This window comes from Branchiostoma floridae, chromosome 7 (genome assembly GCF_000003815.2).
Source record: "Branchiostoma floridae strain S238N-H82 chromosome 7, Bfl_VNyyK, whole genome shotgun sequence".
Taxonomy (NCBI): Eukaryota; Metazoa; Chordata; class Leptocardii; order Amphioxiformes; family Branchiostomatidae; genus Branchiostoma; species Branchiostoma floridae.
In genome coordinates this window covers 19,662,032-19,689,799 of record NC_049985.1, presented here as the reverse complement: position 1 = coordinate 19,689,799, position 27,768 = coordinate 19,662,032, and the positions used below count along the sequence as shown (strand labels likewise).

The window sequence follows — 27,768 nt, the reverse complement described above, 5'->3', positions numbered from 1 at the left end:
TTCCCAACATCTACCCACATACCAAATATCATCTTAATCCATCCAGAGCTTCTTGAGTTATGCTCACTACAAAGATCCGGACACACAGACAGATACACAGACAGACAGACACACACACAGACACACCCAAAACTATATTTCTATTTTCATGGAGATAAATACTTACCAAGTCTACCAGAATGTACTGGAAAGGTTAAGATTGAAGGGAAGGGGTACAATTATGAATTGCCTTTTCACATGGGGTTAAGGATCTGGGGAAAATGAGACCATCCATTAACAAGGGGTTAAGGGTCTGGTAAGGGAGGGACCAGCCATTTGATATGCATGGGGTATACGCGGCGTTAAAGATCTATGAACGGGGACCATCCATTTCACAAGGGATTGAGGATATGGAATGAGGGCCATCCATTTCACGTGGGGTTAAAGTTTCTTGGAAAGGGTATGGGGAAGGAGGGACCAACCATTTCACGTGGGGTTAAGGGTCTGGGGAAAGGAACCCAACCTTTTCATATTGGGAGGTAGGACTATCCATTTTACGTCTAGTTGAGGGTGTGGGGAGGGTGAAACAATCCATTCCTTTCAATTCTAGGGTAGAATAAACACTACACATTTGATTTCAAACTGTTTATTTGATAGCAATTATTGACAAAATAGATATATGCAAACATAAGTGTGCAAATCTAAAAAACACACAATGAATTGAGAAAAATACACAAGCACTATATAAAACTTTAAAAATTGAACTGAAATCTTAACATCTTCCATACATAGATTAACAATTACCCTTACTCTAGGACACGGTGGCCAACAGAGCCAAAATCAGATCAGTAAATGTAACATTGTCATTACATGGTATAGAGGTAGCTTGGCGCCTTTGTACTTGACGAAGAATAGAAAGTTATTTTGTAGTCTAAGGCTTAGGCAGAGCTGATTATTAGTGTTCGACAAAAAGATGTTGCATCAGTATGTTATTGTGTGTTTGGAAGGGTTAGTTTGTTAGTGTGTGTGCGTGTCTGTGTCTTTGTGTTAGTGTTAGCGTCAGCCTAAGCCTTAGGTGGGGATTTTTCCAAATGACTGATTTAAAAGGCTACAAACAACCTATACTCATCAATAAACGGACAATATTAATCGATCTACTGAATTGCAATAATACAATTGAAATGCATTTTTAACACAAAGGCTAAGTGACAACAAAAGACAGTCACCCTGTACTGGAATGGCATGATATGATATATTCAAAACAAAGAATACTTACAAAAGACGCATGTCTACACAGCTCAGTATCTCCAAACCTCTTTGCAATACGAGACCAACATGAAGCTTGACTCAAAAATATGGGAATAGGCAAGCTTAACTACATGAATCTAACAACTTGATATACATAATGTACACTTTGTCTGCAATTCTGTCTGCAATGATTCGGTTTCTGTGACTGTGTCGACACCAAAAAGTATAGTGTGTCTAAAGGACTAAACTACTAATATCAAATAGGCTCTTCAACCACCTGTCTTCATTTCTGGCCTGTGTCGTTCTCTTGGTTCGGGACCCAAGATAACGACACGAGGCAGATTATGTAATGGTCTAGGTCCCCGACAACCACTGACCACGACATAAAACAGATATGACACCAGATGGTGAACCAGGAAAGTTCCTGTTTTCTAAAAAACAGAATTTAGAGTAACGCTAAAAACAATGCCGACCATCGACACAGCCACAGAAACCAAACCAGTCACACATTGGGCCTGTATAACACAGAAACGGACTGAAGCCCTGCGTGCAAAAGGAGCCTTGGAGAGACTGAATGACTCCTTGGCTTGGTGATGAACTGGATGTTGCCACGAAGCACCATCAGTGATGGTAGCACCTGAAGCCTCCATTCCCAGCTCCTTCGCCCTTAGCAAGTCCAGGCATTTCTGCCAAATCGGTAGAACAAACATATATGCATCAGCAGCCTCACACAAACTGTTCAACCAGTCATAATTTTGATTATAGAAATAAAACTCTACAAAGCATTGTTCGGGTCCAGACATTGAAACTGTAAGCCTAACTTTACCAGCACAAAGGAAAAAGACTGCTGTCCTACAATTAAGAAAAACTACTTTCACAAAACACAGTACAACACAATTAGAACGTTTCGGGTAGTCCTACAATTGTTACTACTGTCGGTTTATACAGACTGACAATACTGCGCAAACAAGATACAATGCTACAAACATGCCTAGCTATAGGCCGATTGCCTAATTTTACACAACACACTGTGCCATACCTTGTCATATGTCCGTGAAAGACTGATGTCCATCAGGTCTTGTAGAGATGATTGACATACGGACTGTCCCCTAAACATCCAGTTATGAAATGTCTTCTCAAGAAGCTGATGAAGACGACTTTCAACGAATCCAACTATGGGAAGTGGCACCAAGACGCTTCCGCCAGGACCACTGTCTCCTCGGATGCCTGGCACCTCCTTTGCCCACATTTTCCCGGCAGGCCTTGCTGTGAAATCGGCAAAAGAAACAGACATGCATGAACTGCCTCACTACCGCTGCAACAAACACAAATGGTTCAACGCCGGCTGTCCAGTGGCGAGTATACGAACTGGACACACGTGCACAATGCAGTACAATACCTTGTCTATGTCTCGGAAAGACTCGTGCCTTGGTGATGCACCGGACGTTGTCACGAATCACTTTCAGTAACGGTGGCGCTTTACACGTCCATTATCCAACTCCGTTCCTTGCTTTCCACGTTCAGTCATTTCTAACAAATCGGTAGAAGAAACAGACATATGCATCAGCTGCCGTACCACCGCTGCCACAAACACAAAAGGCTTAAGGCCTGACCAATCGCAAGTACCTAGAAACTGCACACCCCAAACCTCTATTCAGACTATCTGATATTCAGATGAAGAATGCGTATGGCAAACTTTTCCATGATCCACCTGACAAACATTTCAACCATAATACAAATGTATTCATGTGCGTCATTCAAGCATTAATTTAAGTACTAAGCATTAATTGTTCGGGTACAAACATTGAAAATGAAACAATAAACTTAAATTTGCCAACACAAATGAATTGTTATTCATTGGCAAAGAACGTTGTCCTAGCTATAATCAAAAACTGCTTTCACACAATACGATACAATACCTTGTCATATGTGTGGGAAGACTGCGAATCGTTCACGTTCGGCACCTTCCTTCGCCAGCCCTAGCCACCCTTTCCGCGTCCAGACATTTCTTCTTACGGTACGATGATCCTCAGTATAAAAGACGAGACAAAAATGAAACTTCACCAAGAAATATGGTAAAGACTATACCTAATACTTAAAGTAAGCTTAGCTATGTGAATGAGGCATGACAGGAAGTTAACTTGATTTGTTATTGTAATTTCAGTTCTTGGTTTAACATAGAAATAGCGGGAATAATCATGATCTCTTGAATGATGGAAAGCGCAAGAGTGCGCTTTGCTGAAATTCCAAGTAATGCTGCCGTTTGTTTTGGTTACAATTTTGAGAGTAATGGCTTCAGTCTGTTTCTGCCTTATACAAGCCCATTGAATAGCTGATTCGGTTTCTGTAACTGTGTCGACGACGAGAGGTCTAGTGCTTCTAAATGAAGCAAATTTTACTATTGATATTAAATAGGCTCTTCAGCCACCTGTTTTCCTTTCTGGCCTGTGTCGTTCTCTTGGTTCGGGACCCAAGAAAACGACACAAGGCAGATTATGTAATGGTCTAGGTTCCCGACAACCACTGACCACGACATAAAACAGAAATGACAACAGATGGTGAATCAGGGAAGTCCCTGTTTAAAAAAAAAAGAATTTACAGTAACTGGCTGAATACAATCCCGGCCATCGACACAGTCACAGAAACCAAATCAGCCACACACCAGGCCTGTACAACACAGAAACGGGCTGAAGACCTGAGTGTAAAAGGAGCTTCCAATTACAAAATGTCCTGATATAAACCCCTACCAGCATCATCACTCGAGATGTCAACAAAACACACTCAAGCGCCTTACCATCAACCAAGAGATTTTTTAAAGTTAACCCTATTCAGACCGGGCTTTTTTGGTCATCCCTGGACCGGGGGGGGGCTTTTGAGGCCCTCCACTTCTAAGTCCTCTAACTCTTGAACGACGTGTCGTAGGGCCACCAAATTTTCAGGACATGATATCGACATAATATCTGACAAGCATATGACGTTTGACGTTACGTTGACGTAAAATGACGTAATTATGACGTCATCAATTTGATTATATTGGCCGGACCCATGAAAAAAGGGTATTCTCAGAAAACTTCAAGTTATACAGAAAAAATGTTACAACAAGCGCAGATAACAAAATAATAATGTTTATTACGACTTGTATTGCCAATAGCAACATCGATGACGTCATAATGACACATCTAAGATAGGAGTAAGGCTCCGCCATATTATATCCACTTCCTTGAATTTTTAAAAGTAAATTTTTTGCAACAAATAATCACAAAGGGCAATGGAAATAGACTAAATTCATTCATTTAGATGGTTTTTGATGAAAAAATACCAGGTAGTTGCAAATTTTAAGGGATAATTAGCTTATTATTCTTGATCTGGCCATACGGTCCGCCATCTTGGATTTTGGGCTGATGACGTCATCAAATTAGCATAATTTATGCATATATAATTATGAAAGATATGCTAAATAATATAAGATTTTATTTATGTAACAAAATAGCAGTAATATAGCAAATAAATGTGAAAAATACATTGTTAGAACCAAAAATAGTGATTTTTGGCAAAACTGCCTGTCAGCAAACGGTTGCCATGGCAACACGACAAATTGGAAAATTTGTCAAACTTCGTAAAATTGTTGCCAACAATATTTTAGGAAAACTCACCAAATTTGGTGGCTTTAGCGTGAGTCGTTCTGGCGTTATAGGACATCGATGTTGGCGCGGGCCTCAAAAGCCCCCCCCCCCCCCGGTCTGAATAGGGTTAAAGTAACCTCACAAATTATTTACTTCCTATCATGCCGATGACAAGTTAGTCCCAGCCCATCTCTGCAATATGTTTCCATTTCACACCCCATAAGACAAATAACAACTTAACTTAGTTTCAGGTCCTCTGGTTGATCCGGGCTCGATGGTAGCAATAAGATCCTGGAAGCAACAAAGCGAAATTATTATAATTAGGTCGAGACAGCCTTCTTGTTTTGTTGTAATTCATCATCATCATCATCATCATCATCATCATCATCATAGGTACCCCCAGATGACCCCGCGTGGGGCAAAGTAGGGGGGGGGGTTGAGGTCCCGGGTAAGGGCGGGCAGCCCTCCTGCCTGGCACGGAAGCACTCAACGGTGGAAGCACTTACTACCGTGCCAGGCAGGGAATGGCACTCCGGAATTGTTCTGGGAAAGTATGAGAATTTGTAGGTGTCAGTGCGGGCGAAAATTGGCTGGTACTTGAGATGTTCCACCGTCAAAGACAACCCTCTGGGTTCTCTCCGCAAGGAAGGCCCTAAGCCAAGACTGAAGAAGGCCAGAAATGCCATAGTGCTCGAGTTTGCTCAGCAGACGTTCGTGAGGCACGGTATCGAATGCGTTGCTAAAGTCAACCACCGCGGCATCGACCTGTTTGTTCTGGTCCATATTTTTGGCCAGGTCTTGGAGGGTAAGCACCAGCTGGCTCTCGCAGGACAGACCCTTCCTGAAGCCGTGTTGCGCTGGGGACAGAATGCCATGAGTGTCTAGATGTTTCATCATGTGGCTGTGCACGATGTGTTCGAGCACTTTACCACAGACCGATGTCAGAGACACCGGCCTATAGTTTAATACATAAGAGACCGCACAAATTGTTTACTTCCTATCATGCCGACAAGTTAGTCCCAGACCATCTCTACAATATGTTTCCGTTTCACACCCCATAAGGCACACAAGAACTTAACTTAGTTTCGGGTCCTCCGACAGGGCTTTCACACGAGCACCGATCTCCTGGACGTCACCGTACAGCTAGCCGTGGAGATGGCATCGGACAACCTCTCACCGGGATAAGTCCCAACATGAACATTGCAGCTGCAGTTGATCCGTCTTGATGGCACCAATAAGATCCTGGAAGCAACAAAGCGAAATTATTGCAATTAGGTCGAGACAGTCTTCTTGCTTTGTTGGAATACGAGCGATCGCGATGATGTCACGCTCACGGTGACGCAGTGGTAGGCAAAAAACAGGTGTTTGGAAAAAGATTGATTTACATATTAACCAATAATTTGATCTGCTAATTCAAATATGAATTTTTAATCCAATCTACTGCCATTCTGGTAGGCGCCAGCCGTCGAATACCCCGGATGTAAACAACAACAGCGATCGGTCGTATTGATATAGCACAGTGAGGCCTTACATGTAAGCGCCGGTAGGTCCGCGTTTTTATGTCCTCCAACGTTCACAAAAGAATTCAACGTTAACGTTGCCGATTATTGGCATTACATTGGACAGTTGATAACTTGCTTAAAACACATAAATGCACTATGTGAAAAACGACCCTACTAACCTGTTGTCTTGGGTTAGACACGGCTTGAAGTACAAAGGATTCACAGCGGTCGTGCTGCCCTTTTGTAATGGGAGTTGCGAGGTATGTCTGTCACATCAGACGGCTGGCAGACGAACGACGCGACACTTTGGGGTTTCAGACAGGTCATCACAGGGGCTAGTCTATACACGATTGGTCTAGTCTAGAAAATCCGCCGGTGTTATTGGTCAAAGGAATGCTCTTGTACGATTGGCTATCTGAGATAATGAAATTGATTGCAGCACACGACCAGAGGTCATTACGGCACTGCAGCTGAAAATGAGCCTAGGACTCTGTTTCTATGCCTAGGATAGGTACCATCTTCTGTAGTTGCCGCTGACTCATTCTTTTTGTTTGCTTAAGACGGATAGCAAGCGAAAGGAATGAGTCAGTGGTTCTTACGAAGGGCTAGAAAAAGGCAAGTCAAAGTTCATTGCACAACGCTTGTAAATAGATACAATGCAAGGCAAGCACTGGCTTATTTAACCAATCGCAGGCCATTCGCCAATGATGCATGCGGATGGTCGGCGCCACATGACATGAACGGCCCTTTGTCACATCGCCTAAAGTTATGTAAATTGAATGGATAATCTGCGTTGTGTAAATCCACTTGTTTGATGTAACACCCTAACGTTTTAGGGCATACCCTACCTATACTTAATACTGTGCAATTCTACAAAAATAAGCAGAAGAAAGGGAAGTCAAAATCTCATTTCTATGACTAAACGTCCATGGCAAGACAACCTAATAAGGACGAGAAAGTGCTCAGATTGCATGGCTATGGCGGTCCCAGCCTTTCAGTCCAGAGAAAGTAAAATACTGTACATGTACATGATACAAATAACTCAGTTTCCGGGCGTTTTCTGCGTTTTCCTGACTCGAGTTTGTGGTTGGTGGCTTGTTTGTCGGATTCGGGTTGCGGGCATTGTCCTCGCCCAACTGATTGAGTTTGGGTAGGTCAGATGAAACGCAGGTGGTGATTGTTATGATTGGAGTCTACGATAAAATGAATAGAACGAACCATTCCTTTTATAGGGATTTTAAACTTGAAGTTACCAATGCAAGAGAGGCTTTTTCGACATTGAAAAACTGTACAACATGATATGTACTGACTATTATGATTACAACATGTAGTGAAAAATAGGTTCTATTATAGCAATTAGATTATTGCTATAGCTAATAGTTCGTAAATCAGCCTCATTACGAAACACATTGGGTACCTACTGGCTGCAAATGCACCAGATTATTATTCAAAGAATAACAATGTGTTCAAAGTATGAAAGTCTTAGCAAAGAAAGCTATTGTAGCATTTTCTCATAAATTATGTAAATGAGACCCTAATTTACATGAATTACGTATGCATGTTCAACTTAACGTACATGTTGCTGCCAAATGTCGCAAGTATGGAATTTTCGTCATTTAGCACTATAATAACAATTTCTCATTAATTATGCAAATTAGGTAACAGTTTGCATAATTGATGTCTATCGATATTTCTCTCTTTTCTAGTTACATTTGTCAAGTTTAAGTGTTCTAGTATTATGAAATACTGTGGCTTAATAAACTGTGCTCATTAATTATATTAATCATGCAAATTAGCCCCTGGTTTGCATTGATAGCCCTTATTGATGTCTATCGATATTTCTCTCTTTTCTAGTTACATTTGTCAAGTTTAAGTGTTCTAGTATTATGAAATACTGTGGCTTAATAAACTGTGCTCATTAATTATATTAATCATGCAAATTAGCCCCTGGTTTGCATTGATAGCCCTTATTTATGGAAGGCATCTCCGAATTTATCTACATATCAAAAATCACAATGATCCGTCAACCCCTTCCCGAGTTATTCCCTTCCAAAAGGATGGTGCAATTGCGCACGCGCGGACGAATTGCTGTGGAATTTTGGGAATATTTGCCAATCGGATATATGCTTAACAGTAAGCCTAATATTTCTCTCTTTTTGAGTTACATATGGCATATTTTTGAGTAGTCTAACATGAAATGCAGTGTATTTATAAACTGTCCTCATGAATTATGCAAATTAGCCCCTGATGTGCATGATTAGCATTTGATTATGTAAGGCATCTCTGAAGCTATCTACATTCCAAATATCATGAAGATCCGTCAACCCATTCCCGAGTTATTCCCCTCTAAAGGGATGATGCAACTGGGCGTGGAAAGATTCCTGACATGCCTGCGGAATTTTGTGAATTCTTGTCAAACGGACGCACACTATACTAGTAGGCTAGCCCCTGAGGCGTCGCCAAAAGGGTACATTTGTATTTCTAGAGAGCTACGTTCTTCTTAGCATGTAGTGATAGATTGTCTTAATGAAAGCTTTACTTAAAATTATCAGTGGTGCATGTGGCATAGAGACATAGTAATGACAGACACTGCAGCTTTATTTAAGTCTTCTTCAGTTATTTACAATTTTAACTGCAATAAAGAAATATCCTTACCTTATCACTAAAATGTTACCTGGTGCAAAGCATGTGGACAGAGAATCAGAGCAATGATTACAATATAATATACTTGAAGTTGGACTGTGAGTTGCTGTTGTACATACAGATGTATAAATTTCCATACTTTTACCAATGCGTTTTGTTAACTATTTTGACACACACTAAAGGCTATTAAACTTTGTAATGCCTTGCCTCTCATGTCTTTTCTTACCCATCATATTGTGCTAATTTACAGCAGACAAGTGTAACAGTATTATTGTCTAGGGCAGAAAGTATTCTATTGTAATCTAATCTAACTCAGTCACTAGCGTCCAAAGAAAAAATAATAATAGTAAACATAATAGTAAAGTAACATTATAGATTCCTCATGTCATAAAAAATGTGGCCGGCTTGAATTCCTACAATCGCAAATTTCCGAAAACAAGACAGGTCTGTTCATAATCCCAAATAAGCAAGGAGGTTTTATCGACATGATTGATAAAAACACCTTGAATTAACACAACACAGACATCTAGTCTAGTGAGTACAAAAAGAAATCGCCCCCTCCCCCTACCGGTACAACTTTCAACTTCTTAGTACTGACGACAAAATTAATTACAGGTGGCCATACGTGGAATGTTCCGGTAACACAATGGTTGGTAAGGTAAATATTCTCACATCAACGTAATGATACGTTAAAAAACGTGGTATTGTATTCGTTAGGTCAAGGAGGTTATATCACTTGTGATATAACCTCGAGATGATACGAAGTCTTTCTACCTAACCAAGGAGGTTATATAACAAGTGATAATGTTACTTTACTATTATGTTTACTATTATTTTTTTTTCTTTGGACGCTAGCTTATATCACAAGTGATATAACCTCCTTGGTTAGGTAGAAAGACTTCGTATCATTTCGCTTCCGATCCTCGCCGAGCTGATGTAACCCTTGGCCCATAAGATACGGGACCATCCACTATACGTGAGCCCTGGTTTCGGGAGCCCAAAGCCCAGTTCGACGGTTGGACACCCTGCCTCGGCACGTTTGGAAGGGGGCCCCAAAGCCCTTTTCCGTAGAGCGTAATCGGCGGTTTCAATTCTACGTACTACGTAGCGGGACCGCTCGAATTCAACGTAGACCGTAATCTGTGCATTTTGCGTCGAGCGATATTGGCCCTTTTAATTTAACGTATTACGTAGAAGCTAACCAGATTTTACCGTAAAACGTAATTCATATTAATTTTTCGTCAAGCGTAATCAAAGTTTCATTAAACTTAACTAGTCTACCGGCAAATTTTACCCGCGAAAATGCTGGAAAATGCGTTTCAAAGGGTCCAGATTTCAAAATTTCGCCGGCCATTCCTTGCTATGGCTCAACACTTCCGCACTGGACATGGTGAAAATATGTTGCGGGAGCGTTGTCCCCCAACTAGTAGAAATCTTTTTACCGACCTTAGCTATATAGCTTAGTTAACAAGCAAAAGGTGCCCCTTAAATGCAGGAAATGGCATTTAAGAGGGTCGAGATTTCAATTTTTCTCCGGGCGCCGGGCGGCCCTTGCCAAGGCTTGCGACGGGTTGGGCCTCCTGCGCTCACGATTCTCCGGCGCGCGTCGCCCTCAAAGACGTTTCTCTGACAGAAATGTCATTACATTGAGCATATGGTCTGCCAGCAAAATTTGTCCCTCAAAATGCAGGAAATGGTGTTTCAGAGGGTAAAAATATCCAAATTTTCCCGTACCTACCTTGCGACAATTCGACTGTTCGTGCTTTGGGCACTCGAAATCTGAAAATGATGTTTTGGGGCGTTGCCCAGCTTAAAGCGAAAACCATGTGAATTTCTAATTGTAACTTAGCTTAGTCTGTGAGCAAAATTTGCCCTTCAAAATGCATAAAATGGCGTTTCAGAGGGTCAGGATTTCACAATATTCCCGGACGCCCTAGGATTGTCGCGCCTCCGCTTTCGGTGCTACAAGTGCTGAAAATTACGTCACATGAGAAATTTGCTGTCGCCGCCTTTGGCCAGCAAGACGTCTTTAGAAGTTAAGTTTTAATCTTATTGTTGGAATTATCAGTTTTGTTTAGATCTCATCTTCACATGTTCTGCCGTCGGCGGAGTTCAGCCAAAAGACAATAAATATTTGCATAATGCATTATGAAATTTCGTAATTTAGCGTAGAGCGTAATAAAGAGTCCATAATTTAGCGTATTACGTAGCCGGCCCTCCCGAATTTAGCGTAGAGCGTTGTCGGTACCCCCCCTTGGGGGCCCTCTTGGAACTGGGCTCGGAAGTGTTGGAATCTGTCGCGCCGTTTGGAACTGGGCTCGGAAGTGTTGGAATCTGCCGCGCCGTTTGGAACTGAGCTCGGAAGTGTTGGAATCTACCGCGGGACGCTTGGAATTAGGCTCGGAAGTGTTTGAATCATTTGTCCCAGTCGGCCACGGTAGTTTTCGAACAAAACCTTTGTTCCTGCAACCGCTACTCAAATACCAAATATCATAAAATTTCAACCACAGCTACTCGAGTTATGTGCGATTGACCCATAGCTGCATATTGAGAGACAACACAATTTTTCTACCCAAAATATAACCTTCTTGGCGAAGGTAACTATGCAGAAAATGTCTTCGCCCCAGGTGATACCTCTACTGGGAAAGCCTACGTTTCTTGAGACAAGATAGACCATTTTCTTGTTCCGATTTTTGTACTATCGTTTATCCTTTATTATATATGTGTTCTCTATTGTGTATACTTTAGCATGCTCGGAGAGACATGACAAAAAAATCCGTACATTATTTTTGTATATGTCTGACACACCAATATGCATTCTCACTCAAGACAGATTTAGCTTCTCATGAATAAACAACGATGCAAACAAACAAACAAACAAACAAGTTTACATGTTTAAAAACTGAAGTTTCATTGCAGTAATAATGACAGCCAATGGGATCCGAAAATCGTCTTGAGTGATCAACTCTTCAAGCCGGTCACCGAAAATTTTGCCCATAGACGTAAGCGTTACGCGACCTTCCCAAGACGGCCACCAGTGTCCTGTGATATCTTAAGCGGGTTCTTATGACCTTTTCGGATTTTTTCGTATTTATAGTCTTTGGTAAGGATTAATATCTCAATAGACAACATCCCTTCTTATTTTGTGGTCTATTGTGGCTTATGTAATTATGTATTTGCTAGCATTGTAATATTTTGTCGTTAAGTTGTTTTGCGTAGTTTGTCATAGTCTGGAAAAGACGGACTGACAGAGAGAGATTGTGGCTTTATATAACGTTATATTCAGATCTATTAGACTTTACAAATAAAGTCCTTGAAATACTTCCATTTTCTTTGATTTCTGCATTGTTACGAAATAAAAGAAATATCAGATATTGTTATTTATTAGTATTAGATATAAATGCATATTTTTCTTGTAGCCTTCTATCTTTATATATTTGGTACATTCCATGTTTGCATCTTTGATTTCGGTGTTTTTTTTTCGAAATTATAGAAACATTAGATATTGCTTTATTAGCAATGAATACGCACTTTGTATATTTTTCGAACTTGTAGCCTTTCTATTTTTATATCATAGTAATATTTCGATACGCTACGTTCCCGTTTTTTGTGGTCTTTGGTACATTCCTAGATGAATGCAATTTTGCTGGAAACCTGTGGTTTTCGTTATACCTTTTGAATAAAAGAAATATTAAATATCTAAAATGATTAATTTAGTTTTTGCATATTTTTCATATTTGCAGCCTCACAGTAAAATTTCAGCAATGCTATTTCCCCCGTTTTATGCGGTATTTGGTACATTCCAATACGGATGCGTGTTACTGGAATTTTTTTGGGTTTCCCTTGATTTTGTTTAATAATAGAAATATCGAATATTATTATTATATGGATTATCATCATTTGTGCATATCTTCGCATTTGTAGCCTTTCGATCTTTAAAACATAGTAAAATTTTAGCAAGCTTTGTCCCCTGTTTTTGTGGTATTTGGTACATTCCAAGATGGACGCATGTTTCTGGATTATCTTCGGTTTTCTTTGACTTCGGCATTTTTTTTTCGAAATAAAAGATATATAAGATATTCTTATTTTCACATACAAGACAAGTTTTCTTACATTTCCTTTTTATTCGTAGAGTCTCGACCTTTATATCATAGTAAAAATTAAGCTTGTTAACGTTACGTCCCCCGTTTTGTATGGTCTTTGGTACATTCCAAGATGGATGCATGTTTGCTGGAAGTCTTTTGGTTTTCTTTGATTTCGGCATTTCTGCTCGGCTGGACAGTCTACACCTTAGTGCCCAGCGCTCCGGACTTTCTCCAGGACCTGCTACACTACGGCAAGTGTAAGGTGGTCAGGGATGACCGCTCCTGGCTCCGAGTCTTCGATATCCCCAAAAGGTTTGTCCGAGTGTTATGGTGGTTGAAGAGAAAGGCGTTGTTTTTTTGTGTGATCAGATCATAATATATGTTATATCCACCTTATGGTAACGTTAGTACACCTTTATTCGAGGGGTAATATATATCCGTTATTTTTAAAGACGACATTCAGGTGGTTTCAAACTGCAATATTGCAAATTTGAAACAACCGACCCTTGACTTGAAATCCTAAATGCCATGTTTTCAAAAACAACAGGTAACGGTATAGGGTTATCCCACCGATAAAGGTGAACTTATGTTAGGTGCAGTCGCCGAAATTCGGATGTATTTTTCGGTAGAGTATCAATTTTGTATGTGTATGTGAATTTTGATCTTAATAAGAATTGAGATTGAACCCCATGTGCGCATTAAATTTAAAGCTCAAATCAAGCCCTGAGCTTTTTAATATCATAAAAGCTCCTTGATCTCATTTATTTATATTTTTTTAAATTTTTAAATCTGATGTCTTGTATATTTTGTTCGTAATGAAATTGCAATGGATTATTTTCTAATGATATTATTTTTTCTTTTCTGTCTATCTGTGTTGTGGGTTCCACATATGGAATTACAGATCAAATGTTTGAACTTTTTTTTTATGCAATAAATATTATGTTGTTGTGTCCAAAATGTGACGCACGCGGCGTATTGTATCTAACGCTGGTTCACCTTTATCTGAGGGTAACCTATATTCGTTGCTTGTAAAAAAAAAATATTTAGGAATATGAAGCTTTAAGTCAACGGACGGTGGTTTTAAATCGGACATCTTGAAAATATTGCAAATTTGAAACTACTGTCAGCAGACTTAATGTGCTGATTTTAAAGACAACGGATAAAGGTCACCCCACGGATAAAGGTGAACAAACGTTACTTGTAAAGGTCAACCATGTGCCAATATAACTGACGAGTCAAAACAATTTGTGATTAAACTAATGGGAAATGCCCCTTCCAAGAGTCAATATGGGTGAGGTCATATTACTCATCAGTCATTTCAGGTCAACAAAAGGCTAATACTGTAAATGCAGAAACTTTCGCAGTGGTTTAATGTTCATGGTTTTTGCGGTGGCTACTTCACCGCGAACTTAAAATCACCGCAAACATTTTTCCTAGCAGTAAGAGACTACAGTGCATGTTGGTACTGCGACCTTAAAACCACCGCGCGAAAAGTCCCTTTTTCCGCGAAATTAAATCCTCACGAACTTAAATTCATTTACAGTACTTGCCTAATGTATTTTCTCAATGGATGCACTAGTACGCATACTAATCTAGGGGATTGAAACACGAAATGGGAAAACTAAATAAAACAAAATGAAAATACTCACTCCTCCTCTCCTCCTAAAAAATTGAAGCTCAACAATCATGAATTTGAACACATGCATTTTGCACTGGATAAATTCAATATAACTGTTTATAGCAGTTACTGTTTTTTCTTCTTTTTGCCCAGGGTAATTTTGTGTAGACATGGACTTCTCTTATATTTTATTCTTTCATGAATCATAAACATTTTTTTTTACAATCCAGTTCTTCATGTCTTGGCATAAACATGTAACTTTCCTGTTCCCGCATGTTTGCCATCATTAGCCGAACAGCGAATGTTTCTTTGAACTCCCATGTCTACAGTGAACAAGCCTTGTTTGGTGTTATACAACGTACATGTTACATGTAGCTAATGCAGTTGGCTTAGAATCAGGTCTCAAAATACCGGTTACAAGTCCACATTAGGGCACCCAAAGTTCCAGCTATGCACCTTATTTTTGACTGTGGGTGCACCATATAAACATAGATTTAGCCATAGAAAAATCTTTTTATAAGCACATCTATCTGCAAGAAATTAGTGTTCTTTAAAACTATCGAGAGAAGATGCCCCTCCTTGGCTTGGTGATAACAAATTTCACTCTATGATATAGTTTTTGGAAAATACAAATTATTGAACATATCAATCCTTAGGTTGATAACTCTACTGGTACTTGAAGTCATGGCTGTTTCTTGTTCATTTTTGAGCTGGTGTTAGATACTTATCAGTCGGTACTAGTCGGTCCACCCGTTTATTGGTCATTTTGTACATCATGCAAAGTCTGGACATTTTCCTTCTGTCGATCAAGTGATGTCCACTGCAGATCAGTTTTCATTTTGGTATCACTAGCATCCCTGTTGTAGTTGTTCCACTCCACGATAGTTCTGGGAAGACACAAATTTTTGAACACATCAATCCTAGGTTGGTAACTCTGGTACTTGAAGTCATGGCTGTTTCTTGTTCTTTTTTACTAGATAGTTATCAGTCGGCACTATAGTCCACCAGTTTATTGTTCATGACATGTGTTGTGCCAGCATTGAAGTGGAGTTCTATGGTTCACATCTGCAGTCAGAACAGTTTATTACTAACAACAAAGACGGTGATGCGGGAGATTCTGCTGTTCAAGATTAAAGCTTTTGTTCTGAATGAAGAAATTCAACATTCAATTTGATGTTTGTTGAGACATCAGCCAAACATGTCAGTTAATTGCTGATTCCTCAGCAGATGGACATTATCGGAAGAACAGAACAGCAGCAATCACACATGTGCACACGCACACCAGTGTGCAAAATACTTTTCTGAGCCATATTGCACAGTGTGCAACCTGGGGCAAAAACTAGGTTGCACAACTGAATTTCAGGTTGACCACCATACAATTCACTAATTTCTGAAGAAAAAAAGTACAATACATACGTGAGGGCCCCAATGCCCTTTTCCGTAGAGCGTAATCGGCGGCTTTAATTCTACGTACTACGTAGAGGGACCTCTCGAATTCAACGTAGAGCGTTGTCGGTGCATTTTGCGTCGAGCGATATTGGCCTCTTTAATTCAACGTATTACGTAGAAGCTAACCGGATTTTACCGTAAAACGTAATTCATATGAATTGTTCGTAAAGCGTAATCAAAATTTTATTCAACCTATAACTAGTACACCGGCAAACTTAACCCGTGAAAATGCAGGAAATTGCATTTCAAAGGGTCCATATTTCAAAATTTTGCCGGACCTTCCTTACGATAACTCGCCCATTTGGGCACTGGACATGGTTAAAATATCTTGCAGAAGCATCGCCACCCAGAAATCTTTTTAACTAGAAATTTCGTTGTTGAACTTAGATTACTAGTAGTTTACAAGCAAAATGTGCCCCTCATATACAGAAAATGATGCTTCCGATGGTCAAGATTTCAATTTCTCTCTAGACAGCCTTTGCGATGGCTTGCGCCTCCGGCGCTCGTCGCCATCAAAAAATCTTTTATAATGGCAGCAAACTTGTCCCTCAAAGTGCAAGAAATGGCATTTCAGAGGGTCCAGATTTTGAAATTTCCCCGATTTCTATACGACGGCTTATGCTTTCGGTGCTCAAAATCTTGAAAAGTATGTTTGGGGGCCTCGCCCTCAAGTCAAAACTATGTGAATTTCTAATAGAAATACTATTCAAATTAGCTTAGTCTGTCAGCAAATTGTGACCGTCAAAATGCATGATATAGCGTTTTAGACGGTCAAGATTGCACAATTTTCCCGGGGGAGCATGCCCCTGGACGCCCCTAGGATTGTTGCTCCTCCGCTTTCAGCGCTTCGAGTGCTGAAGAAGTCAATAAGAAATTTGCTGTTGCCGCCTCTGGCCATAAAGACGGGTGCTTTTATATCGTCTTAGTAAAGTTTGAATCTTGTGATGGAATTGTCAGTTTTGTTTACATCTCCTCTTCACGTGTTCTGCCGTCGGCGATGGGGATTTTTGGTTCGACATTTTGCATCAAGTATCATTAGAACTTATTAGAAGCTATGGTGATTAAGGTTTAAATAAACATCGCATTGGTGTAAACTTTCAGCCAAAAGACGGTGAAGATTTGCATAATGCACTTTCGTAATTTAGCGTAGAGCGAAAAGGAGCTTCCTGAATTTAGCGTATTACGTAGCCGGCCCTCCGAATTTAGCGTAGAGCGTTGTCGGGACCCCCCCATTGGGGCCCTCATACGTGTTTGATTGATATGAAATGGAGCTGCTACAGTCCATTTATTTCTTCCATGTAAATTGAGAACAAAATCAAGTTCTGAGACTCAAAATCTAAGTTGCACCCTGTGCAACCTGAGTTAAGAAGTGAGTTGCACCAAGCAAAAAGTGGTCCAATGTGCAAGTGTGCAAGTGGGTATTTTGCACGCTGCACACACACTCTCATTCCCATAAGTTTGCTATGAAAACACAGAAATGAATTTAAATGTTTTACTTTTACATGTATTTTTATTCTTAATATGTTATGACACTGAGATATACAACATGGACAAGACATAGTATATTAACATTATTATAAATTATTAATAATTCATAGGTCAATTTTGTAATTTCCCAATATAATAGATACTATTATTTTTAAGTTACTTGATTTTTTATATAAGTAATATAATACAGGGTTAAAAGGTTATGTATGTATGCAGGTATTGTGCCTTTTTTTTCAAAATTAGTGAATTGTAGGTGGTGCAACTTGAAATTCAGATGTGCAAACTAGTTTTTACCCGACTGTGTAACCTGGCTCAGAAAAGTATTTTGTACACTGAAATAGTATAATTTGAATCTACCGTCCATCGACTTCATATCCCTGGATTGTACCCTATTTAGCAACACAACGAATGTTTTTCTCTTGCCAGATGGTTCAGCCACTTCTACTACGAGGGGGTGGTGTGGAACAGTTTTATCCTGCTGGTGACCCTGCTGTCCTTCGTGGGGGGCGTGCCGGCCTTCTGGTGGCTTCAGGAGGGGCTCAGCTTCATCAGTGACTATCCGCTGGACCCTCCCACTGGTGAGTAGTTAGAAGAATGATTGAGGTAGGGTTAGGCTCAGGGTTGTAGCCAGCCTGAAATCATTTTCTGTCCCCGCGATTTTGGATCCTATCGAGCATCAAAAAAAAAAAGTCGAGCCTTCCTACTGGGGTCCTGGAAAATTTTAAAATGTAGACCCTCTGAAAAGCTTCCTGCATTTTGAGGTGTAAACTTTGCTGGTAGATTAAGCTGTCCAACGGCATCTGTTTGGTAAAGATTATACAAGGGAGACAGTTTTTTTATATCTTTGCATACAAATTTTTGTCCGTCACAGATTAGAGGATGGAGTGGGCAATTTTTTTTCTGTCCTGCGCTGCAAAATTCTGTCAAAGGACGGAAGGACAGGTGCGGGTTACAACCCTGATTAGGCTTAAGGGTCCCACTTGCACAGTTGAGGGATGTACATTGTGGCTCGTTCTCATTTTAATGTCGAAATGCTGTCGCCTGACTTTACGGCTTGATATGGAGAAAATTATAGACAATATCACTGGTTCCTTCATTTTTCCATATTCCCTGTAATGTTTTACAAAAGATGCACAGCAACATTCGTATTGGTTGATGGCTTAGACGGTTATTATAGCCACGAGTCGGATTTCACACCCTAAAAAATGGCTGTCGCCTGAGAAGAAACGAAGAATTCAAATAGTAGCCAAAAAGGTAACAATTCAGTTCCCAGAATGATTGTTCGGCAGGTGAAACCAGCTACCCAGTCTCTATGCCCGACCACGTCAGATCGCTCCTGTCACTGATCTTGGAGGCTGTGTGAGGTGATTTATGCCTGTCGCCAGATTCTGTAACAAACGTTACCACCACGAGTAAGATAGTTGCCACTGTTTTATTATCCACGTATGAGACTGGAAATGACCACTTTTGTGACGCTGCACAGTTTTTCTGGCTTCCTAAAGAAACAAGAAAGGGTTGTTGACTGTTATTTGTATCCCACCTTGCTTAACAAAATGTTGTACGGAAATGACTGTAACAAACGTTACCATTGTTCCATGCTGTCTAAGCTTTCTATTTGACCTGGTGTAAAAAAGCTGCCCACTTTTCAAATGTTCCTTGGGACATCCACTTATACCTAAATGATGTAGTCAATAAGGTAAGTCCTTTAGAAGAAAACAGGGTTAAGTTTACTGTTGTAACAAACGTTACCGGTAACGTTTGTTACCTGCCCTGTAATGTATTACCAATGGGACCGAAAATAATAAGTTGCCATTTTTTGGCTATGGTTAAAAGAGGAATTTTCCTAAAGAACCAGGTGGTTTTCACTGAAAATAAAGCTGATTTATTTTTCGACCAAAAAAATGCCATTTTCGACATTTCAATGAGAACGAGTGTGTACATGTATAGTCCTGGCCAGGCTCCGAAGCCATCAATTTGACCCAGTTAACTGCTGGATACCAGAGGGCACACCTCGGTGTACCCCATGGCATTTGTTTGTTACTGAGTCCCAGAATGATGACAGGTCTGACTTTAAAAAAAATCTGGTTTGCCATATTCCATGGGGCCATGTTGGGGTCAGCCGGAGGCCATGGCTAACCAATGGAAATGGCTGTAACATTGATGTTGTGTTCCCTATAGCTGACCAATGGGAGTGTCTGTAACATTGATGTAGTGTAGACTTTAACACTGATGTAGTGTAGACTGTAAGTTGTATCACTGATGTAGTGTAGACTGTAACATTGATGTAGTGTAGACTGTAACATTGATGTAGTGTAGACTGTACCATTGATGTAGTGTAGACTGTAACACTCATGTTGTGTTCCCTACAGCTGACCATGTGTCCGTGCTGCTGGCCCTGATCTTGTTGGAGTTCCAGATTATCCGCAGACTGTGGGAATGTCTGTACCATTGATGTACAATGTAGTGTAGACTGTTACATTGATGTTGTGTTCCCTACAGCTGACCACGTGTCCGTGCTGCTGGCCCTGATCTTGTTGGAGTTCCAGATTATCCGCAGACTGTGGGAGTGTCTGTACGTGAGCATCTTCTCGGATGTGAGTGTCCACCTGGTCCACTACCTGCTGGGTCTGGTCTACTACCTGGCTGTCCCCATCTCCATCATCGCAGAGGGGCCCAAACTCGATGGTGAGGTTCACATCTACACCTGCAACAAGTGATCTCAATCCAGTTGTGACAGAGACGACAGACACTATGTACAGTATATTTGCAGGTTGATTGTACCGGGAAAATTCCTCTAGATCTTTATGACAGCATTATGATCAGTTTAACCGCTTAACGGCTTAACGGCCTAACGACTACGTATGCCAGGGTTGTAGCCAGCACACGTTCTTCCATCAATTTTGCAGCTGGAGACGGGTAAAACTTTTGGCCATTTTGTCCTCTGTGACAGACAAAAATCGATATGTAAAGATATTAAAAAAAACTGAAACCCTCCGTGTTGAACATCTTAGTCTACCAGCAAAATTTACACCTCAAAAATGCAAGAAATAGCATTGCAGAGGGTCTAGATTTCACCATTTTTCGGTGCCATGGACACGGCATAATAACCCCCACCCACCCAAAGGAAAGTCTTGCGACATCTCACAGCTTAGGATGCCCATTGAAAATCAAGGGGATGGAAAATGATTTCAGGCTGGCTACAACCCCGACGCACACTACCAGAACTCGAGAACATTGTGTTTTTCCACAGGCACCAGACTGAGTCTGTCGGACGTGAGATGGAGCCATGTGGTAGGGACGGCCTTGTTCATCTGGAGCTTCTGGCAGCAGAACAAGGCTCACATCATCCTCGCCAACCTGCGCAAGGATAAACGAGGTGAGGAAACAAGTGTCTGTTTTTAAGTTTTGCTTTTTGTTTTCATTTTCAAGGAATAAATCAAAGAGCATTGTTTTTAACAAAACATCGTCTCATGCCAGTTCCACCATTTTGCATGTTTGATGTATGTGATGTAATTTTAGTTTTTTCTTTAATCCTTCTGTCATGTCCATTTGATGTACAATATTTTTATGTAGAGGACCACAGGAAGAATAGCTAACAACATTGTTAAGCTAAATGTGAATCCACATAAAGTCAAAGTCAAAGAAATGGTGCTGGCATACCGTGCAGTTTCTTCATGTTCTGCTATTGATAAATCAACTGTTTCAGTATACAAGAGGCCACAAATGTTTGAATGTTTCTGCCCTGCAGTTCCTTCATGTTCTGCAAGAGGTTGCTCATTATTAAACAAAAGCATGCCATCATGATTCCAGGTTATGTAAACCTGCTAACAAGATGGCACAAGTCTTTTGAATATGTTTGAATATTTCCGTCTTGCAGTTCCCTCATATTCTGCCAGAGGGCGATTATCATCAAACTGCCCTTTGCCATGATCATGATTCCTATGTTTGTTGCAGGTTATGTAATACCTGCCAACCAGAAGGCACATTTTTTAATATGTCTAAATATCTCTGTCTGCAGTTCCTTCATGTTCAGCTAGATGGCACTTATTATCAAAGTGCAGTTTGCCATGATTATGATTGTTGTGTTTGTTGCAGGTTATGTAGTAACAAGAGGACACAAGATCCCGTATGGCGGCTGGTTCGAGTACGTCTCCAACCCCCACTACCTGGCGGAGCTCCTCATGTACCTGTCCATCATTATCGTCCTAGGAGGGGAACATTACCTCAGCTGGGTCATTCAAGGTCAGATGAGAAATACATGTCAGGGCTCGAAATACTTTTTTCTGCATACCTGCACTGGTGCAGGTAACACTGAAAATTACCTGCAACAGACAAATTTTGCCTGCACCACTCTGAATTTATGAAGTATGGATCATGCTAAAATAGTTCTGAAACCATAGCTATTTTTTCTTCTTAGCTTTATAGGTGGTAACAGCCAATGCAGCTAATAACAATCCGCATACACCTACATCATATGCTATGACATTTATGTATGAAACCTAGTACATGGACCAGTGCTGGTTAGGCCATTTCAGCACATTATTTTTTTTTTCTGTCCGTAGGTTATATTGCGGTGGAGCTGGGCTTGTGTGGCTGGATCACTCACAACTGGTACAGAACCAAGTTTGACAACTACCCCAGCAGTCGCTCTATCCTTATACCCTACATTTTCTAATCGCCCCCCTCCCCCTAACTCCCAGGACTTTCTCAAACCACTCTGAGAGGAATTAAAGCAGTACTTTGTACACCAAGGTCGTCAAAAAGCTACAATCTCTGAATCTATGAAACATGTTTTGTAAAAAGATACCAGATTCCTAGCTACAAAAATGCTGGTCACCTTGATTTTTTTAAAATCTTTATTTTTTATACTTAATATTCCTTCAAACTTTAAAGTTGAATTCCAGAAAATTCATACTTCATTTTTGAAATCTTAAAAGCACTATAGGGCATGTATAAGTAACAGGGCATACATTTAAGTTTCAAATATTGTTTTATAGAGAATTGAAAATACAAAATGTATGACAATAACTTTTTTCAGTTTTGTGACATCGGTATAATATTCCTTATATGAATCGAAACATTGACTAAGATGTTTGACAAATGATTATGTTTTTTCAAACTCTGAAATTCAGAAACAAATTGACCGCTGTTAGAACTAAACTATTAACTGTCCAAGTTCTTCTACACATTTTAAACAATGTAAACAATGCCAAAATGACTAAATGCCAACAAAGCGAAACTTTTGAAAGTTTTCTGGTTCTCACCAAGATTTAAGGTAGCCTAGAGGACGTCTTACTGAAGCAAAGCAGTTCGGCAAGTGCTTCAGGCACTACTGTATATTATGAGGACCGCAATCACTGTGGATGTATTGTAGACGGGTCTAGAAACATCTAGGAAAATTCAAAACTTACAACCTAAAAATAGAAACACTATTTTCTGCATTTTGATTGCTAAAATTAGAGCCTAAGTATTCTTCTTTTGTCACAGTACAACAGAAAAGTTTCCTAGTATTCGCTGGTTGTAACACAACATATGGGCCCAAATCACAGTGTAGGGGATACAAATCACAGCGTAGGGGATACAAATCACAGTGTAGGGGATACAAATCACAGCGTAGGGGATACAAATCACAGTGTAGGGGATACAAATCACAGTGTAGGGGATACAAATCACAGTGTAGGGGATACAAATCACAGTGTAGGGGATACAAATCACAGCGTAGGGGATACAAATCACAGTGTAGGGGATACAAATCACAGTGTAGGGGATACAAATCACAGCGCAGGGGATAAAAATCACAGTGTAGGGGATACAAATCACAGCGTAAGGGCCCTCTATGCTTTATTGCGCTGGCAAGAACCAAGTTTCTGCAGACTGGGATTAAACTTGGGCAAGCCTGCTTTGAAGTTGTCCATACATGTATCTAACCAAAACTGGCTTTACACTAGAGCTGCATACCGGTACTGTGTACTAGTACTAACTGTACCATGAAAATGGATTTGGTACCGGGCCAAAATACCGGATCATTAAGTACTGTACCGATATGATATGAGTTTACACCAAGTGTATGCTTATTTCGTGACTGAATTACGTAAATTCCAGAACCCTACCCAAAGAAACAGAAATTAAGCCATGCAGCGCTGAAACTTAACATCAGAGCTCAGAAAGACATGTTTGGCTGGAATATATCTGGTTCTGTAAATGCAGAAATTTTCGGGGTGGTTTTATGTCTGCGGTTTTCGCGTTTCTGAACCCACCGCAAATATTTTTCCATGGCAGTTAGAGACTACAGTGCATGGTGCTACCATTAAAACCAATGCAAACAGTCCCTTTTCGCGCTACTGCAAAATTAAGTCCCAACGAACTTAAATGCATTTACAGTATTCTTTCAATTAATCTCTGATTTTTAAAGATCAGTCACCCAAGTACAAGTACGATAAGCCTTGGGGTAGATTTCCACGCGAGAAACTCTTGACGCCATTTTGGAACTTAACGACCTAGCAACGGACAAATTTGAATCTAGAAGGTACTTGACAGTTCACACCAACTTTGGTAGTACAACTAGTATAATTGATACATCTAATATTTACTGTATCGTTTGACACTAAATCACAATCAGTTACCAGGTAGGTCTCTAAAGTACAGTTGGTGTCTTGCCCAAATTTGACTTAGCTAACTTTAAGCCAGCGTACATGTATATATCGGGGAATGGAAGATACCTTTCCTAGCTATAGCGTTTCCTACTACGTAAAAGAATTGTACTATCTTGTACTATAGTCAATGTGAAAATTACCAAGTAGTTACAACACTAAATACAGTGAAAAAAGGAGCAGGCAAAATGTTTTTGCCACACCTACAATTGTAATTGTCCAATTGGATTTGCATTTCTTCAGAAAATTATACAAAGAAGTTGTCAGCAATTTTGTGTATGGTTTTAATTTTTTTCCCTATCAAACATTCTATTATTGTGCTAAATTATTGGTTAAACATTGTCAGATAGAATAGTCACTGACAAAGGTGGTTATATATAACCTGAATCTTGCTGTGATTGAAGAACCTACTATCCTACCTTCTGTCAGCATTTGTTGCCTGTTAACTCACCAGCCAATCGCATTGCCTCTTGATGGAATGAGGCAATGTGATTAGCTACTAACTTAAGTGGGTTAACAGTCAAGGGATTATTTGATTGGCTGGCCACCTGCAAGACTCCTGAACTGTTGTCTTTTGAACCTAAAAGACTGGCTATGTGATTGGATGGTAACTTAACTAGGTTAACAACCACTTATCTGATTGGCTGAGGCCATTGCTCATCAGTGCATGGCTGTTGATATATACTATTAGCCATTTCCTCGACAAAAGTTAGTATATGGATATTTTAAGTTCCTATATTCAAAATTAGAGCACATAAATGAATATTATCCTATCGTATTCCTATATCTACAATTAACAAAACAAAAAGCGTGGGACAAAAAGCATGCATGCCATGAACTTGCCACAGTAACTATATCTGGTTACTGATTGGCTGAACAGGAACAAATAGAAATAAGAACACTGGCATTGTCTCTGGGGTGAGGACAATAAGGCAGTTCACAGTTTAAAATGCACTTGTGCAATGTGGGTAAATGCCTTAGAATATACCAACAATGCATCACACTTTGACTTGGCCAACTATTTTTGCCAGAATTGTGTGCACAAAGGTTTTTTTTTTTTTTACAGGTGCAATTTCGTAATTACATTACAATAAAGAAAATATGATTTAAATTTTACATGCCATGAAGCATATTTTTAAAACATTTTTCACATAATTTTTTTTTCTGGCACCATTTAAGAACTTTGTCTGCATTTTAACAGTTTTTATAACCAAAATTTGTGTTAAAGTGTAGACAGAAGTAGTATAAATCAAGAACACTGGATAACAACTTTCAGGAGGCATGATCAATGTTTCAAATGCTAGCAGCATCTCTCAAGCACTTTGTTAAACTTAAGAAAAGATTTTAAAAAGGCAAGTTCCCTCTAGTATTCTCATTAAGAAAAATTGTACTTTGTTAGATTTTATCTCGAATGGTTATACAATGAGTGTTGCTTCAATTTGAAATATAAATGTTGAATTGAATTGAAAAATATGAACATTATGTTTAGAACTTGGTGTTAATGTTTTGTCAAACATAGTCAATATTCATGTATTCAGTATTGTATTAGGGAAAGGAATATAACTGCAAAGTTACATTTGTGTCTACATTATACCTTCAGTATTGTTCTATTTGTGCCAGTATTGATATGTTGCACTTGATTATACAAATATATGTATTGGTTGATAGTTACATCAATATTTAAGATCAAGACATGTTCTGGGTAAAACAAAACATGGGTATAAAGAAATAAGAACTCTGATTGGCCAGAAATATTGTTGCCATGACTACTGAAACCTTTCCACATTTGGCACATTCCAATGATTGTCAAGGTCATCAACCTTGTGAGGATGTCTCTACATTGAAAATGGAGCCTAATATTGATGATTATAAAACTACCGTATAGAGTCCATTCCAAGACACCATGAGGGTTTTTAGGCGATATTTATAATTAGTCTGAATTATTTTGAATAAAAGAATATCTGAGCCACAATAATTAAATTATTTTCAAAAAATTGACTAAGAAAATACTCATTTATTTGAATTTCTTTGAATATTTTAGAAACATTTTGAATGTAACTGTACAAAAATATCTTTATTTAGAATAATTGTGAAACCTCTCTGTGATTATTTCACATTTACAAATATTTACAAAAAATGGTAAACCTGGCCAAATGGTTAAATTAGTTTATTGCCCCCATAAAAGTAAGCCCTATTGTTGCATCTGTATATTTTTAGATTTCACTGCTGGGCACTGGTTGATCCTTTGTGGTGGGCCATTGTTGCATGGCACCCAATCATACTTTGCAAGGATGTGTGAATTGCTATCTTCCCAGCCCACTGAACCATTTACAAAAAATGGTAGAAAATGGTAAATAATGGTAGAATGCTGTTATCATTATTTAGAAACCATTAGAAGTATCCAATTCCACACCATGAATATTTCCAAAGTTTTACAGGACCAGGGAAATATTTATAAAGTTGAAACAGTGTTAAAAATATTTCTGAAGTATCAAATGTCCTAGACATATAATTACAAAACTTTAAAATCAATTCTAAACAATGGCAACAAACATCCGCACGGTGACTTGGAATGGACTCTAATTGTTATTGTTTTGATTATCATGTACTGTAAGTGTAAGAATATCAATGTGAGAAAGTTGTTGCAATTATGTATCCTGCCACTAGATGGCGTTGCTGGGGAGTGGCTAAATCTTGTCAGAAAAGTCAGGGACTTTTTCTCTTTCATAGGCATAATACTGTCAAATTATACTATTTTTTTTAGATAGTCTGGGCATTGTTAAAAGGTCCAAAGAAACACTTTGAAATTATTGTAGTCCCTACCTTTCTTGAAATGTTTTTTTTTCTTTCATTATACGTAAACATTCACATGTTTTTATTACTGACCAAAAAAAAACACACAGAAAATGGTGTGTTACCACAGAAAACACTGCAATGTTAAATGGCCATGGCTAAGAAATTCAACTTATCAAATCATTTTTTCAATGTACATGTAACAATCAATTGTATATCCCTGTGCCATGTTGTAAGATATTTAGATATATACATATCTGCTTGTGAACGGACGACTTATATAGCGTCTTGTGTTGTTAGATTGTTGTATACATTCATTATTAAGGATATTCATGTACTTAAGGATAAAAGATGAGGTATACAGTAGTTAGAAAGGTATTACCGATCCATAGCGCGGATAATGATAGCAGATTTGTGCAAATATTGTGAAGTTTATATGTGCCTTTCAGAATCTTATTTGTATTGTACAATATTTGGTGCAATAAATATCTCATGTGCTTGGTCAGTAGCAAGTGTTGACTCTTAAATTTGAAGCAAACAAATCATGTGGTTTCTAATACAATATTGACAATACTGTATTTTATCCATCTGAATAGCTTTACACACTTTAAAAACTTTTCAAAATCTGAATTGTGTTGTTGAAGAGATTCATGAGTCACGTATGTTCACAGTTCATAGAATTTTTCATCA

At 39.3% G+C, this 27,768-nt stretch overlaps 1 protein-coding gene and 3 long non-coding RNA genes across 4 annotated transcripts; 2 read left to right on the top strand and 2 right to left on the bottom strand.

The window, feature by feature from the left end:
• Positions 1-230: 230 nt before the first annotated feature.
• LOC118419891 lies at positions 231-3,724 on the bottom strand. Its single transcript, XR_004831674.1, has 4 exons — positions 3,147-3,724; positions 2,627-2,757; positions 2,267-2,493; positions 231-1,913 (listed from the first exon to the last, which is right to left on the bottom strand). It is a non-coding gene; the product is annotated as an uncharacterized LOC118419891 (long non-coding RNA).
• A 189-nt stretch (positions 3,725-3,913) lies between these two features.
• Positions 3,914-5,090, top strand: LOC118419893. Its single transcript, XR_004831676.1, has 2 exons — positions 3,914-4,044; positions 4,976-5,090. It is a non-coding gene; the product is annotated as an uncharacterized LOC118419893 (long non-coding RNA).
• Positions 5,091-5,770: 680 nt separating this feature from the next.
• Positions 5,771-6,791, bottom strand: LOC118419892. Its single transcript, XR_004831675.1, has 2 exons — positions 6,532-6,791; positions 5,771-6,092 (listed from the first exon to the last, which is right to left on the bottom strand). It is a non-coding gene; the product is annotated as an uncharacterized LOC118419892 (long non-coding RNA).
• Positions 6,792-13,038: 6,247 nt separating this feature from the next.
• LOC118419203 (polyprenol reductase-like) lies at positions 13,039-22,850 on the top strand. The gene is made up of 6 exons (XM_035825547.1): positions 13,039-13,392; positions 18,062-18,213; positions 20,135-20,320; positions 20,886-21,011; positions 21,731-21,877; positions 22,198-22,850. The coding sequence occupies exons 1-6, from the start codon at positions 13,211-13,213 to the stop codon at positions 22,308-22,310; spliced, it is 906 nt and encodes a 301-aa protein (XP_035681440.1). The 5' UTR covers positions 13,039-13,210; the 3' UTR covers positions 22,311-22,850.
• The last annotated feature ends 4,918 nt before the right edge of the window (positions 22,851-27,768 follow it).

Excerpts from the sequence above, each read along its gene's own strand:
- LOC118419203 (XM_035825547.1), top strand. The coding sequence starts at position 13,211 with ATGGATGCATGTTTGCTGGAAGTCTTTTGGTTTTCTTTGATTTCGGCA. Across the intron at positions 13,393-18,061 it reads GTCTTCGATATCCCCAAAAG|ATGGTTCAGCCACTTCTACT; the intron begins GTTTGTCCGAGT and ends TTCTCTTGCCAG. Across the intron at positions 18,214-20,134 it reads TCCGCTGGACCCTCCCACTG|CTGACCACGTGTCCGTGCTG; the intron begins GTGAGTAGTTAG and ends TGTTCCCTACAG.